The sequence below is a fragment of the Nematolebias whitei genome, chromosome 9 (assembly GCF_014905685.2).
Source record: "Nematolebias whitei isolate Nwh7 chromosome 9, NemWhi1, whole genome shotgun sequence".
In the NCBI taxonomy this organism is placed as follows: domain Eukaryota; kingdom Metazoa; phylum Chordata; class Actinopteri; order Cyprinodontiformes; family Rivulidae; genus Nematolebias; species Nematolebias whitei.
The window spans coordinates 17,017,757-17,033,723 of record NC_056506.1 but is presented as its reverse complement, the minus strand read 5'-3'; the positions used below and the strand labels follow the sequence as shown (position 1 = coordinate 17,033,723).

Genomic DNA, 15,967 nt, shown 5'->3' with positions numbered 1-15,967 from the left:
GCCATGTACATCCCATTTGCTATTCTTTCATGTGACAGTTTCTTCCCCTTGAGTGCATTTTCAGACATTGACCTGCAGTCAGAGCTATAGTAGTTTCTTCTAAAGCTTTCAGCCTACACTACAGGAAAGAATCCATGACACTTTTCTTTAGTGAGGGAAATCAGATGATTTTTCTCACTTTTCTCTTTAGACAAACAGTTAAACAAACAGATGGGTAGACAGATCTATTCCATGGCCCCAGAGGGCCAGCAGGTGAGCCGAGGCTCCATGGACCAACTCCCCCCATGTGGTTAAGGACTCTCCGGTGTGACAGCCAGCTCTCACCCCAGCGACCCTGAACGCAGTCATTTTTTTTAACTATACAAGGGCTTTTACAAAAAAGCTAACTGGAACAGCCATACAATGGCTAAAACATAAACCACATCTCTACTTTGTCTCAGTTTACTGTATTTTTTTTCTCCTTGTCTTTTGGGGATGCATTTGTGTGTTTTGTTATTTGTTTGCCTTTGTTCTTTTTTTTAAGTAGCTCTAATCCAGGCCTGTGCTGAAAGGGTCAGTCATACAGGATTGGGGTTTTGGATTCTTTTGGTTGATAAGTAGGAGGAAAAACAGGGGAGAGAATAAGGGCAAAGAGCAGGTCTCAGGTCAAGATATGGGTTCAATATTAGTCCAAGAAATGGACTTACAATTGGATACAGAGACACTTTGGATGGGACTGAAAGGTGTGCATTTGTTTGGGAAAAGGCTGGGACTGATGGGTGATTACAGACAGTTTGTCAAGGTCATCCACTGTCAGAGGATGTGTGTGGTGCTGTTGATGGAGAGCGTCGCCTACGTGTGGTGGAAGTCCACGATCGCTCGGAGTGTTCAGAACGCTCTGATGCTAGAGAGGCAGGACGAAAGCGGTGAACAAAGCCATCCATGAAGTCCTGCTGCTGCTGGGTTATGGCTTGGGAGATGAGGCAGGGCAGTGCCTGCAAGCTGCCTGCCACCGAGTCCAGCTTGTCCTCTAATGTGCCGATGCGCTTGTCCAGCTCCTCGCTGCGTTCCTGCAGTTCTGACACCAGGTCATACATCACATTCTGGGTCTAACAAAGAAGAGAAAGTAAAGGGTTTGAAGAAGACAGTGAGACAAAATGGAGAAAAGGACAGCAGAATAAAGAAAAAGGCTTTATTACAAAATAAACTTGATCAAAAAGCAGATACAAATATGGTTAATGAAAAAAATTTTTTTTCATAAATTTCATATGTGTACAAGCTAAGTTTTCTTTACTTTGTGCAAAGAGAAGGAATACTGAAGAAGCAGGCGGGGGGAGGGGGTTTCATAGTTTCAGCATGTAAGCAGAGATTTAGTCTCCCCATAGATTTAACAACCAGCCTCTCCCATCCACTTAAAACCAAAGAAGGCTTTTAATACAATACTTAATGCATTTGACTGACATAATCCATTTATGTAATTAAAAGTGTCTCCATTATTTAGGCACATTGTTTTGCAGAGACTGCAGTGCTGGCCAGCATTACCGTACATGATAGCTGCTATAAACCCTTGAAATTTTTTTTACATAATAATTTTTTTAGGTTTAAACTGGGATCATATATAGTAGATATCATCCACCCATTCTTCATCCACCTTTCTCAGTAGAGTTGCAAGAGAGCTGGTGCCTATTTCCAGCAGTCACTGTGCAAGAGGCGGTGTACACCCTGGACAGGCAACAAGTCCATCACAGGGACACTTAGACAAAAACAAGTCAGACAAGCAACATGTCTTCGCACTTAAACAGTGGTAGCCAGTCCATTAGACCACAAAAACAAAAGAATTACCCCACAAACTAACATTTTTCAGTCAGGTCATCTGGACAGTTTCTTTTTTTGTGCTGAAACGTTTTGCCTTATTTTTATTGAGCATGGACTTTGTTGTTTTCAACCAGTTTGACAAGACTGTCAAAAAGGAAGAGGGCCGGCAATGAAGGAGGGGTCGTACCAAAGAGACCATCTTATCATAAACAAAACTGGTTTGTTCCACTTTGTAGTAAGCTGTTGGGGGAAGAATCAGTTTTGTTGTGTGTTTCCTTGACTGATGAAGCCTTCCGGATCGAAGGCAAAACTTTTCAGCACAAAAAAAGAAACTGTCCAGATGACCTGACTGAAAAATGCTGGATTGCATACCTGGATTATTGAGCATGGACTTTGTTGCCCCACAAACTAGTTCCTCCTAATAAACAATGTAAATTACTTGGGCTGTTTTCACACCTGATAGTCCGGTAGACTCGGTTCGGTTGGGGACCAATATTCAGAACATTTGTTTACATTTCATCTGGTGCAGTTTGCATTCACACTACACTGAGTCAATTGAGCCAACCTGTTCCCCCGCCCTCACCTGTGGTGGCGCTGCACCAAAAACTACTGAAAGAAACAACACAAAAACCTCTGAAGAAGACACTTCTTCTTCTTTTGGAAACAAAAACAAAAATGGAGTGGTGTCAAATTTGAGTGGTTTTAGGATTTCTGTTTTGCCATTTTTCAACAATGGACTCAGCATGAGTGGAAGATGAGGCAGAAGACCATGGAGAATGTTGTTTTTCACACAAGGTGGCTGACGGCTTCGTATGAGGTATGAGAAATGCACGTTTGTTTGCCCTGCGCGGTAGTTCACTTCCTGCTTTTGGAGCGGTCTCCAGTCTGCTTGCATTCACACTGCATTCGAACCATTCAACTTCAACCGAACCAAGACCTAGGTATTTAGGCAGACCAGAGATGTATTTTTTTGGTCCGTATCAGAGTTCGATTGTGTATTCACACCTCCCCAAACAAATCGGACTTTCTAGGCAAACGGACTAGAGTTCTATTAAAACGGACTAAACAGGGCTGGTGTGAATGCACCCTTATTTTCTGAGCTTGCTGTGTATTGTTTTGTTCTGTTACAATTTGGATCATTTTAATTTGAATTGAAAACTATTTTTAGTTATTCATCCTCAGTTTAAAAAAAAAAAAAAAATATATATATATATATATATATATATATATATATATATATATATATATGGGGCAGTGCCATTCAACCACTCGCATTCTTCAAGTGGATTAAAATGGGTGACCAGTGATCTGAACAGGCAGGTTTCATAGAGTTTCATTTGGGGCATCTGATTTTCTGCCCTGTGGATACATTTGTCTGGTTTTGGCCCATTGATAAGACCTCTACCTAAGACCTGACGTGAGCTCAAATCCAGGAATAGCTGCAGTGAAACCTGCTGAGACTAAGGGTGCATTCACACTAGCCCTGTTTAGTCCACTTTAATCGAACTCTAGCTCGTTTTCCTAAAAGTCCGGCTCGTTTAGGGAGGTGTGAACGCGCCATCGAACTCCGTCACGGAATAAAAAGGCGAACTCTGGCCCGGGCTAAAACCTAGGTCTCGGTCTGGTAGAAGCGAACTCCAGCGCGGTTCGAGTACAGTGTGAATGTAAACAGACCGGGCCCCGCTCCGCAGGGTAAACAAACACACATTTCTCTGACCTTATATGGAGCCGTCAGCTGCCTTGTGTGGAAAAACAATATTCTTCATGGTCTTCTGTCTCATCTTCTGCTCATGCTAAGTCCATTTTTGAAAAACGACAAAATATAACTCCTAAAACTGCTAAAACTTGATGCCACTTTGTTTTTATTTTTATTTACAGAAGAAGAAGAAGAAGACGTGTTTTCAGAGGTTTTTGTGTTGTTTCTTTCAGTAGTTCTTGGTGCAGTGCCCCCACAGGCGAGCGGGGGAATAGGTTGGTTCAACAGGTTGACTCGACTGCACAGTGCAGTGTGAATGCAAACGCACCAGCGCAAATGTAAACAAAAGCTCATGAATATTGGTCCCAAACTGAACCGAGTCTACCAGACTATCTAGTGTGAAAACGACCTAACAGTGGAGATAATATGTTTTTAAGTCAATTTGGAGCAGAGAGGGGACCAGAGCAGAAAGTTGAACAGAGGAAAGTCAAAGAACAGGGAATTTATGCCAAACTTATCTAAACAATTCCATGGCCTGTGTGTGTGTGGTTGTAGTGGGTCAGTGGTTGAAGCAATGGTTTTATAATGGAGTTTTTGTGGGTTCAGTCCCCTCTTGAAATTTCCATTTGATTTGATGATTTTTTTTTTTCATTTACCCTTTATTTATACAGGTAGTCTCATTGAGCCATGAGAACTTATTTTCAAGAGAGACCTGTTTAGGGAGCAGATGGGGGGGTTAAGGGCCTTGCTCATGGGCCCAGAGTGGGGCGAATGAGGGTGGGGGCAAGTGTGGGTGCTTCACCTACCCACCCACAATTTTGATGTTGTCGGGGCCGGGGCGTGAACTGGCGATCTTTGGATTACAGGCCCACCTTCTCTAACCTGTGCGCCACCACTCCCCCATTTGATTTGATGATATTTACAATTATACATTATTTTAGCTATTATATGATTATCTAGTTGTTATTTTATAGTATTTTACCTTTTTCCTGGCATTTAACTGTTTTATTCCGGAGTATTATTTCAGAATAGTTTTTAGTCAAATTAGAAATCCAATTTAAAAAGCTGTGCAGCTCAGGGTGGGAGATGTCCATTTCTCAGATTTATTAGACTGGACTGTTTTTCACAAGACACAACCTCGACCTGTGGGAAGGAGAAAAAAGGCAAAAACTTTGTCGACACACAACAAACAACAACAATAAATTAATATTAAACAACATATACGCATTTTTTTCCTCACAGAAAATATAATACAATTTGTAAAAAAAAATGTGTGGTTAGTGATGCAGGAAATTGTCCACCCCACTAATATTTTTGCTTAGGAGCCACCACTGCATCTAAGGACAATTTAGAGTCATCAATAAACTCAAAATGCATGTTTCGGTTTTTGGGAAAAAATCAAGTACTCAGAGAAAGCCTGGTCATTGTAGAAGACAGAGTTCAGTCCCAGAGTGTGGAGATATGGGATTGTCACTGGTTGCAGAATCTCATTTTGTGGGATACCCAATTCGTGGTCAGTTACTGACATAACTTATACTGAAATTTGGAGCCGGTCACCCCAAATAATATATAATTTATCAACAAACAAAGAGATACTTAAGGTTAATAAAAGAGTTGTTAACCTCCAAAGGGGTGCGTGCACATATGACCATTGAGCACAAAGGAGAGATAAATACAGATTTCATGAGTTGGTCTTGGCAGCAGCTAAAAACACACTGGTGTGGAAATGCTATCCACATCAATTGAAGCTGCACCTCACTTTGAAGTCTCTTTTGACTTGGGTGGCCTCTAGGATTGAAACTACTCAGACAACCACTCTTACAGTGGTTATTTAGATCCTACATCTTAAATATCTTTACCTTTAACTGAAAGATAGGAATAGTGTAATGTTCCAGTCTGTTTGTTTGTTTCCATGCCTGCTCACATGTCAGGGAGTAATCAGCTTATTCAGTCTACGTGTGCCCGCTTATTGTGCTGCTGCTTCTCACCTGTGTTCTCTATTTAAGCTTCCTCCAGCCACAGACACCTTGCCATATTATCAAGAAGAGTTATGTGTGTAGATGTACAGCATTACTTCCTTGCCTATTTTTGATCTTCTTGTTATGACCGTGCTTCTTCCCTCTGGATTTGGTTGTTTGTGTGACCAGTCTGTGGCTCCCAGCAGTTCCAGATTCTTCTTCTTCTTCTTCTTTCAGCTTTTTCCTCTTCAGGGGTCGCCACAGCGAGTCATACTACTCCACCTCACTCTGTTCTCTGCATCCTCTGTCCTCACTCCAACTACCTTCATGTCCTCTCTAACTGCATCCATATGTCTCCTCTTTGGCTTTCCTCTTTGTCTTTTTCCTGGCAGCTGCATTTCTAACATCCTTCTACCAATATACCCACTGTCCCTCCTCTTGACATGTCCAAACCATCTCAGTCTGGCCTCCCTATCTTTATCTCCCAGTTGTTCAACCTGTGCTGCACCTCTGATGATCTCATTCCTAATCTTATCCAGCCTTGTCACTCCTAAGGAGAACCGTAGCATCTTCATTTCTGCCACTTCCAGTTCTTTCTCCTGTCTTTTTGTGAATGCCACTGTATCCAGACCATACAATATAGCTGGTCTCACCACTGTCTTGTAAACTTTTCCTTTGGCATTTGCCGACACCCTTTTGTCACAAATCACTCCTGAAACTTTTCTCCATCCACTCAATCCTGCCTGGACTCTGTTTTTCACTTATTTACCACATTCCCCATTTCCCTGGACAGTGGACCCCAAGTACTTGAAGTCCTGCACCTTTGTGACCTCTGATCCTTGTAGCCTCACTGTTCCACCGGCTTCCCTCTCATTCACACACATGTACTCTGTCTTACTACGGCTGACTTTCATTCCTCTTCTTTCAAGTGCATACCTCCACCTCTCCAAGTTCTCTTCCACCTGTTCCCTGTTCCCACCACAGATCACAATGTCATCTGCAAACATCATTGTCCATGGGGATTCTTGCCTGACCTTATCTGTTATTCGGTCCATCACCAGAGCAAACAAGAAGGGGCTCAGAGCCAATCCTTGATGCAATCCCACCTCCACCTTGAAGCTATCCATCACTCCTACAGCACATCTCACCACTGTCCTGCTGTCCTCATACATGTCCTGTACCAGTCTAACATACTTTTCTGCCACTCTAGATTTCCTCATGCAATACCACACCTCCTCCCTCGGCACTCTGTCATATGCTTTTTCTAAATCCACAAAGACACAGTGGAGTTCTTTCTGACCCTCTCTGTACTTCTCCATCAGCATTCTCAAAGCAAATATGGCATCTGTGGTGCTCTTTCTTGGCATGAAACATACTGCTGCTCACAGATAGTCACCTCTCGTCTAAGTCTTGCTTCCACAACTCTCTCCCAGATCTTCATCGTGTGGCTCATCAACTTAATTCCCCTGTAGTTGCTACAACTCTGTACATCACCCTTGTTCTTAAAAATGGGCACCAGCACACTTCTTCTCCATTCCTGAGGCATTTTCTCACCCTGAAATATGCCATTGAATATTTGAGTCAAAAATCTCACTGCCATCTCTCCAAGATACATCCAAACCTCCACTGGTATGTCATCAGGTCCTACTGCCTTCATCAGATCCTACTGCCTTCCCCTTCTTCATTCTTTTCAGAGCTTTCTGGACTTCACCCTCACTAATTTTTCCCACTTACTGGTCCACAGTTTCCATGACCTCTACTCTTCTTTCTTTCATTCTCTTCATTCATTAGCTCCTCAAAGTACTCCTTCCATCTTCCCGTCACACTCTCCTCACTTGTTAGAACATTACCATTCCTATCTTTAATAAGCCTAACCTGTTGCACATCCTTTCCAGCCTGATCCCTCTTTCTTGCCAATTGGTACAAGTCCTTCTCGCCCTCTTTAGTGTCCAGTCTCCCATACAACTCATCATATGCCCTCTGCTTTGCCTTAGCTACTTCCCTATTTGCTCTATGTCCCATCTCCTTATATTCCTTTCTCCTCTCTTCAGTCCTCTCACTGTCATATTTCTTCTTGGCTAATCTCTTTCTTTGAACGGCGTCCTGCACTTCACTATTCCACCACCCGGTTTCCTTATCATCCATTGTTTGTCCAGATGACACACCAAGTACCTTCCTACCTGTCTCTCTAATTACTGTTGCTGTAGTAGCCCAGTCATTTGGAAGCTCTTTTTTACTACCCAGAGCATTTAACAGCTCCTCTATGAATTTTTCACAACATTCTTCATTTCTTCATCTTCCACCATTTGGTCTTCTTCTCTGATTTTACTCTTTATCTTCTTCACAACAACAGTCATTCTACACACAACCATCCGATGCTGTCTGGCCACGCTCTCCCCTGCCACAACCTTACAGTCTCCAATCTCCCTCAGGTTTCCTCTTCTACACAGAATGTAGTCAGTTCCAGATTCTTAATAAATCTTTTAAAGTGTTCTGTGCTTGTTTGAGGTATTAGGTCCCCTGTATTTTATTTGTGTCTCGCAAATAAATGGTAAAGCCAAATTACCGAACTTGAGCTCAGAAGTAGGGCTTTAACAGACTACTCGAGTAATCGACAGGTCGATTCCTAGGACATCTATCGAGTTTTTAAATGTCACGTCGAGTATTCGCAGTGACGTCATTGTGTCATGTGAGCTGCACCGGGCTACTAGTAGAAGCTACTAAATGGATTCCTCCCAACAGATGGACTGAGCTGAGCAGGCCCAGTCTTGGCAAACAGGTAGAAATGCATCAATAGTATGGAAATATTTCACTAAAGATGAATCTTCCGGTTCAACTAGTGCAAGGAAACAGAAAATGAATCAACCTCCTGACTGTTTGGATCTTGTTACGAACCAGTGTTATACCATTTTCTGTGACCACCGTATATTGTGACCGTAGGGGGTGGTGTTGCATGCACTGTTGCAGGTCACAGAATATGGTGTTACACCGGGTCCAATGATCGAACCAGAACCTGCTTCCTCTGACCTTGTTTCACAAACTAAAAGCCAAAAATATTGATCTCTAAACCTATAAAAAAAAAACCTATAAACATATTCATCTCTAAAACTAAACCTAATGCACACCACAGCTGGCGGTGGTGCAGGGTAGACGTCCGCCCCACTGTTTTAAGTTTGGTTTTTGACGTGCTGCACGTTTTTTCTTTCACTTTTACAGCTTAATAATAATAACTAATAGTTTTGGTTTTCCTGTGTCTTATTTGCAGGATGATAAATGGTAGGAACATAATATACTCTCCCTATGTTTTGTTGGTCTTTTTTTTTTTTTTTGTAAATAATAAATGACGTGGGTTTTTTTTGCAGTTTTATTTTTGATTTATTTACTCATCTTGAGATCCTATGATGTCATCAACTACTCGAGTTGTACTCGAGTTTTATTATGTTAATGTCGAGTTTAAAAATTATGTAGTTGTTCAACCCCTACTCAGAAGCTCCTTTAAATGAAATCTTTGTAATTTTGTGTTTTGCTGGTTGTACCATACTGTTCCATCCGGCCGTACGTACGTACATACAGTACATACATACCTCCCTCCCAACTATGGATAATTAACTAACTAAAAATCTACTGTAGCACAATTCCCAACATATCCTACTCACACCATTTTGGTGGTTGTTTCTTTGAAATTTTCTTGGCCACTTGGACACATATTAGACTTTTAATTATAATGCTGTAAATTGTATATTGCATGTTTAATTTGTATGTTTATTTTGTATTTTTTTCAACCACTTTTGTGCAAATCTCTAAAATAAATATCCTAATTTAATTTGTTGTTTGCAAATTCACTGCAAAATTCTGGTGATGAGTTGTTTGTTTTTTGTTAAGATAAACATGGCTGTTACTAAACAAATTTATAAGTATGCTCTTCTTGTAAAACTTAATTCTCACTACAGACTCCTAAACTGAAAGCAACTGAATCACTAACTTGCAGGCTTTATATAAAGTTATGCTGTAGTGATAGAGGCCCAGGCTTGCCTCCTGACTGGGTCCTTTCTGTGTGGAATTTGTATGTGTTTCTAGTGTGCATGGTCTTTCTCTAGATATCACAGTTTCCTCCCACAGACACAAAAACATTAATGTTAAGTGGTGACTCTAAATTGTCCCTAGGTGTGAGTGAGAATGTTTTATTTTTGTCTTAATTGTCTCTACTCGTCCGTATGACGGACTGGAGACCAGTCCAGGTTGTACCCTGCCTCTCTCACAGTGACTGCTGGAGATAGGCTCCAGCTCTCTGCAAACTGGAAAGGAAAAAGCAGATAAAAAAATGGACAACATAATGGATAGATAACAGCATTTAAACTACTTTAGACAATGAACTGTAACACAGGTAGGGATGCACCAATCCACATTTTTTAACTTCTGATTCGATCCTGATACCTACATCTGGATATCGGCAGATACCGATACTATTATGATATCCTAGTCATAATGGATTTTATGAGGCTGTAATAATCTCCTCTCAAGTACAATTTGTACAAATCTATGCACGTATGTCCAAAAAGGCAACTTGAGGTAAGTTTCATTAATGTTAAGTTTCAAAGTTAGAATTAAATCCTGCTAACACAAAACATGTTTTTTTTTTTTTTTAATTCCTATCTTTAAAGTGGATATTAAAGTGATTAAATGATTTCAAACATCTGCTAAGTTCATGGCATAAACCAACACAGACAAGTTCCTGTTTTTAGTATTTTACATCTCTTTATAATGTAGCTGTTTTTGTTTCTTTTTATATATATATGTGCGTGTGTGTGTTTGTGTGTGTGTGTGTATGGCTGCAAACGATGAAATGGATTTCCTGAATGTGAGGTGGGTCTTATCACTCTGGGTTTCATGAAACACGCCTCCGTTCAGGAAATCCATTCCATAGTTTGAAGCCAACGTGCAGAGAAGCCAGCAGGGAATCACATGTGGAGACATTTCATCACACACACATGCATCATGGATCGGAAATCTCTGCAGGTTGGATTGGAAAAATCCGATACGTAAATTATGCTGGTATCAGAGGCCGATACAGATACCAGATTGGATCGGCCCCATCCCTAAACACAGGTACCCCATTCCTAGAGTCCTCTGTCTGTTCAATAAATAAATGCAAAGGAGAAAGTTAAAGGAGATAGTGGAAGAACTGAAGTCAAACAAGAAGTACGGTAAGCCTTTCTGTGTGAGTACATATCAGTTTTTGTTGAACTGAACATACTGATAATTTTAAAGTAAACCATTAGCTTTGCTGTACACTCTTGCCTGTTCAGTATAAACAAATTACAGTATGTATTTTATAAAGTTTATTAAAAGGACTCACCTTTGCTAGGTCCACCAATGTGTTGGCCTGATCATTGAGTTTTCTTTGCTCCATCTTCACACTGCGTAGTCTGAGTGCAGGCAAATAAGTTTGAACAGTACAATAAAAAACAAGAAGGGGGAAAATGTAAAGAAAGAAGGAGACAAGGAAGAGGGGTTGTAGAAATATGGTGACAATAACAAGATACATGGTTTCCAGGAATAAATGGGGTGGGGGTGGAGAGAGAGAAAGAAGAAAGAGGGCCAGGAGAGAAGGGAGAAAGATGAGGAAATCAAATTTTATTAGGATTTTCATTCATGAAACTGAAATAAGACATGCACATAAAAACTTTTTTTTTTTTCCAAGTTTGTGCAAACGTATACTGTATATATTGTTTATGGATATATACAGTAGAAAAGGATGTGCATATAAGCAAGCAGAATTGGTCCTAAAACCAATACAAAACCAACCAAAACATGCAGAAAAACAGAAGCATACTACACTCATTTTGAAACTACAGACTGTGACGCTTTTATTCATGACAAAATCAATTTTATGACTGTGCAATTGTTTAAGCAGCAGGCAGCAGTAGGTGTTGCAGAATAGTTTGATTCTATGGGAGCTTATTACAAATAGGGGTGGGCGATGTGACAACCTTATATTTACTGTTTAGCAGAAGGGCTTTCCAAAGTAACTTGTTGGAATCCTCAGACCATATTTACACTACAGCAATGTAAAAGTTTTTTCTGTAAAATTCTACCCACAATTCCATGGTGGTGTTGCATTGTCTTTCTCACTATTTGTAGAGGTGGGACACAACACTTTAGCTTATCACTTTTGTATCCACAGGGAGGCAATTGTGATATATTATTTTAGGATAGTGAAACTGTTGATCAGTTTTCAATGAATTGCTGTAATACAATATTATTGGTATTGGTTATGTGTGAACAAGACAAACATTGCTTTGAAATCCACAAATGGTTTGGGTAATGGTGTCCGTTAAGAATGACCAGCTTTTATTTCAGCTCAAGCTCCAATGGAAACACTACATGTAGGTGCTTTGTGGATAAAAACTTGTAAACAACTTTCTATAAATAATAATAATAATGTGTTATGTGTTGTCATCATTGTATGTTCAATAGCAAAATTGTCTCTTTGCATTTAAGCCATTGCACCTGGGATACACTCAGTTGGAGCAGTGGGCAGCTATTGGGGGGTGCCCGGGGAGCAATTGAGAATGGGGTGGCCTGCTCAGGGTTACCACGAGATGCGATGACTGGGGATCAAACCCAGAACTTTTGGGTCCCGAGTTGGCTGCCCTGCCTCTACCCCATCTCCGCCCCCCATTTCTGAGGATTATTAAAACAGTTCAGCCACTATTGGGAAGCCATGAAGACTAAAATGTTTGCTTTTGTACCTCCAGGAAAACACTGTGATCTCACAACACTCGTCCAGCAGCACAGTGCCATTCATAATCAGCATAACAAGAGTTAAAGTTGTGTGTTCTGTGTCTTGGGTTTGGGCCCTCTTCACAATGGTGGACATTACCACTGAACTCTTCACAACCTATTAGAACTATAGTGCATTATTATGTGGGGATTATAATCTATTTTTCAATGCATTACACTTTTGAGCAGAGCACATACTGTGATGGCTGCATACAACAGAGATATATATTTGTTCAACTTGTTATAAATATGGTATACGTCCAAAACAGGCTTCCAGTTAACTTTTTTAGTTCCATCTTCAGTGGTTGCCAGAATGTTGAACAAAATGTACATACATCAACATCCACCTATCCATGCATTATCTTTACCCGCTTCTTCCATTTTGGGTCACGGGGGTCGCCGGTGCCTATGTCCAGCAATCACTGTGCGAGGGGCGGGGTACACCCTGGACGGGTCGCAAGTCCATCACAGGGACACATAGAGACAAACGAGACAAACAACCATTCACTCTCTCACTCACACCTAGGGACAATTTAGAGTTACCAATCAGCCTAACATGCATGTTTTTGGTCTGTGGGAGGAAACCGGAGTACCCGGAGAAAACCCACGCATGCACGGAGAGAACATGCAAACTCCACCCAGAAAGGCCCCTGGACCGGGGTTTGAACCAGGGACCTGCTCGCTGAGAGGCAGCAGCTCTACCAGTTGCGCCACCGTGCTGCCCATACATCAACACAAGTTCTTTAAAATATTATAATGAGACAGGGCTTTTAAATGGGAAAGTTTTGCATCCACAAGAAGCTCCCCTTCACTTCATATGTGAGCAGTGTATCCATGACAATTACATCCACAACTGCACCATGCCCAGAACCCCACGTTGCATGACTTTCTCAAACTGCTTTAAGATGCAGCTGAGCGCCAGAAGATTATGCCTTAATAACACAGTGCTACGGCCTCAAGTATCACATTTGGGCTAAATTGTTTCAATGATCTTGTAACAATCTGCAGAATTTCCTATAAATATATAGATTTTGGAGCCTCATACTTTAGCTCCACCCTTTCTGCTTCTCTGTGCAGTAGGCCTGACCACAATAAGAACCAGTGCTTCTTGATTTGCACTTAAATGGTGAATGACGAACAGTATGCAGCATTTATTTGCACACAAACATTGTAGATATTGCACCTGTGTGGTGAGAGAAAGGCACAATCCTGTTGTTGTGAGAGTAGCGGCAGGACACTCTGTAGCAACCACACAGCCAGGGATGTTGTAATAACTTGGAGTGTAGTCAGCACAGTGGGAGTGATGGGGTTATAGCATGCAGCCAGTGCTGCTAGCCCTGCTTTAGATTCTTGTTGGCCAAACTAAACCTGTGAGTGTGGGCCTAACACCATGTATATGTTGTCACTGCTACCTTCACATTCCACCCTGATATGCCACTACCACAATAATAAACTTCCCCAACCTTGCTATGGAATTGCTCTGCCTGCTCAAAACCCTCTCCATGCAAAATACATTGCCTGGCCAAAAAATGGTCACTCACTGTAATATTTCATTGGACCAACATTTAGCTTTGATTATGGCACACATTTGCTTTGGCATTTTCACAAGTTTCTGCAGTGTTACAGCATTTATTTCTGTTCAGAGTTGCGTTCATTTTTTTTAATCAACGGGGTTCAGGTCTGGACTCTGTGGTGACCAATCCATGTGTGAAAATTCTGTCTCGTTCTCCATGAACCACTCTTTCACAATTCAAGCCCAATGAATCCTGGCATTGTCATCTTGGACTGCCCACACCACCAGAGAAGAAGAAAAAAAATCCACTGATGGAATAAATTGGCCATTCTGACATGATCAGTGATCTCTGCTTGCCCCATCCTCTTAAGTCTCTGCCCCTTTATGCCTTTATCACTTCCTCTGCCCCGCCTCACTCACAGCCCTTCATGTCATGTTTCTGCTCCTCTTTATCATATGCTGGTTTTCCATGCCTCTTGTCATGTTTTCTTCAGCCATTAAGCCACGCCCCCGTCTGCACTTTCAGCTCATCAGCCTGATTCACTGCACCTGTGTTTGGCCTATTTAAGAACTCCACTTTCACTTGTCCGGTGCCAGATTATTACACCACTCATGGTCCCTGATTTTCCAGCCATCATAGTTTTTCTTGTTTCATGCCTGAACCTCAAGTCTTGTTAATGGATTTTCGACCTCACGCCTTGCCTTCTGGATTTCCCGTTTCTGCCTGCCCCTCATCTGGTTCTGCTCGGCCTCTCCAATCACAATAACGACCTCCTCTTCCATCTATAACCACGACTCACAGATCACTCTTTTTGGATTACTCTTGCACCACTGACTCTCCGTGTTTGACCCCTGCTTTGCCCTTTGGACCACAAACCTGCATTGCCCCACTGTTCACAGCATTAAAGGCCTCCCTCTGCAGCTGCTTTCCCACTAGTTTAAGTGACTTCATCTCTCTCTAAACTCTGATGGGTGGCTCTCACCCCACCTGCCTGTGAAGACCTGTTACTGCAATTGAATCCTGAGTCTCCCCAGCAGCTGCAAATCATCCAATAAAACTTTTCTTTGTTTTATCATTCTTGTTTTCTGGCTGAGTTTGAATCCTAAAACCTTGCTCCATGACACATTCAGTTGGCCTCATTCTTTGGACACATTGCTGAACCTAAACCAGACCAACATCATTAACCCCAGCTCATGCACTGCTCCACATGCTTGTATGACTAGCACTACGCATGATGGATGCATCACTTCAGCAGCCTCTCTTCTGACCCTGATGTGCACTCTCCACAGTCCTTCGAGTTTTTAATTATGCGTTGAAGAGTTCTTAACCCAATTTTAGTAGTTTTAGTAATCTCCATAGACAGTTTCTTGGCTTGACGCATCTCAATAATTTCACCCGATTAACATCTTTTCCACAACCACATGATGTATACTTCCACATGGTTGTTTACCAAATGAGAAGCTACTCACTGCATCTGTTAGGGTTGTCAGCTGAAACATTATCACCCACTGCATCTGTTAGGGTTGCCAGCTGAAACATTATCACCCACTGCATCTTTTAGGGTTGCCAGCTGAAACATTATCACCCACTGCATCTGTTAGGGTTGCCAGCTGAGACATTATCACCCACTGCATCTGTTAGGGTTGCCAGCTGAAACATTATCACCCACTGCATCTGTTAGGGTTGCCAGCTGAAACATTATCACCCATGCAGTAATTATCCAGTGGGAGGCTCTTACCACTTAGTTAAATCCAGGTGTTGACCTTTTTTGGGATCCAGGCAGTGTATGAATCTGACTCCTTTCACCATATGTCCCTGAAAACCTCCATGAAGGCCCACCAACAGCATTCATGTTAAGCTGATTTTCAACACCACATCAGCGCTGTCGTCCAGCGTGAAGGGGGCCTAAACTTATAGTGTTTGAAAGAGCACTAAAACATTCATTAAAAAGAGTTAAAGAAACCAAAACTCAAATGTCAAATCCATTTACTTTGTGCTGCACATTGTCAAAGACGGGCACGTCATAGCTGAGAACTGCAACAGCTAAGTAGCTTCTATTTTAGTAACACAAATATAATTCTGTGTCTGTGTTGAAAGAGTGCTCAACTTACTCATTCTATCAACGTGCATTTATATATGGACCAATACCATCTATTATGTCACTTGAGAGTTCCTGTTGAGCATCGAAAGTGCCCATTCTGAAACATGTACCCCATAAAATC

The 15,967-nt window shown here is 41.6% G+C and overlaps 1 protein-coding gene across 2 annotated transcripts in view; it reads right to left on the bottom strand.

The window, feature by feature from the left end:
- Window positions 1–424: 424 nt before the first annotated feature.
- The window catches only part of kcnn1a (potassium intermediate/small conductance calcium-activated channel, subfamily N, member 1a), a 103,663-nt gene continuing 88,120 nt past the window's right edge, over window positions 425–15,967 (bottom strand). For both annotated transcript variants that reach the window (XM_037682089.1, XM_037682088.1), the window contains 2 exons: window positions 10,805–10,874; window positions 425–1,088 (listed from right to left, as the gene is read on the bottom strand). In XM_037682089.1, the coding sequence (XP_037538017.1) occupies window positions 783–1,088; window positions 10,805–10,874 (376 nt within the window). In that variant the 3' untranslated portion in view covers window positions 425–782. The remainder of the gene's footprint in view (window positions 1,089–10,804; window positions 10,875–15,967) is intronic.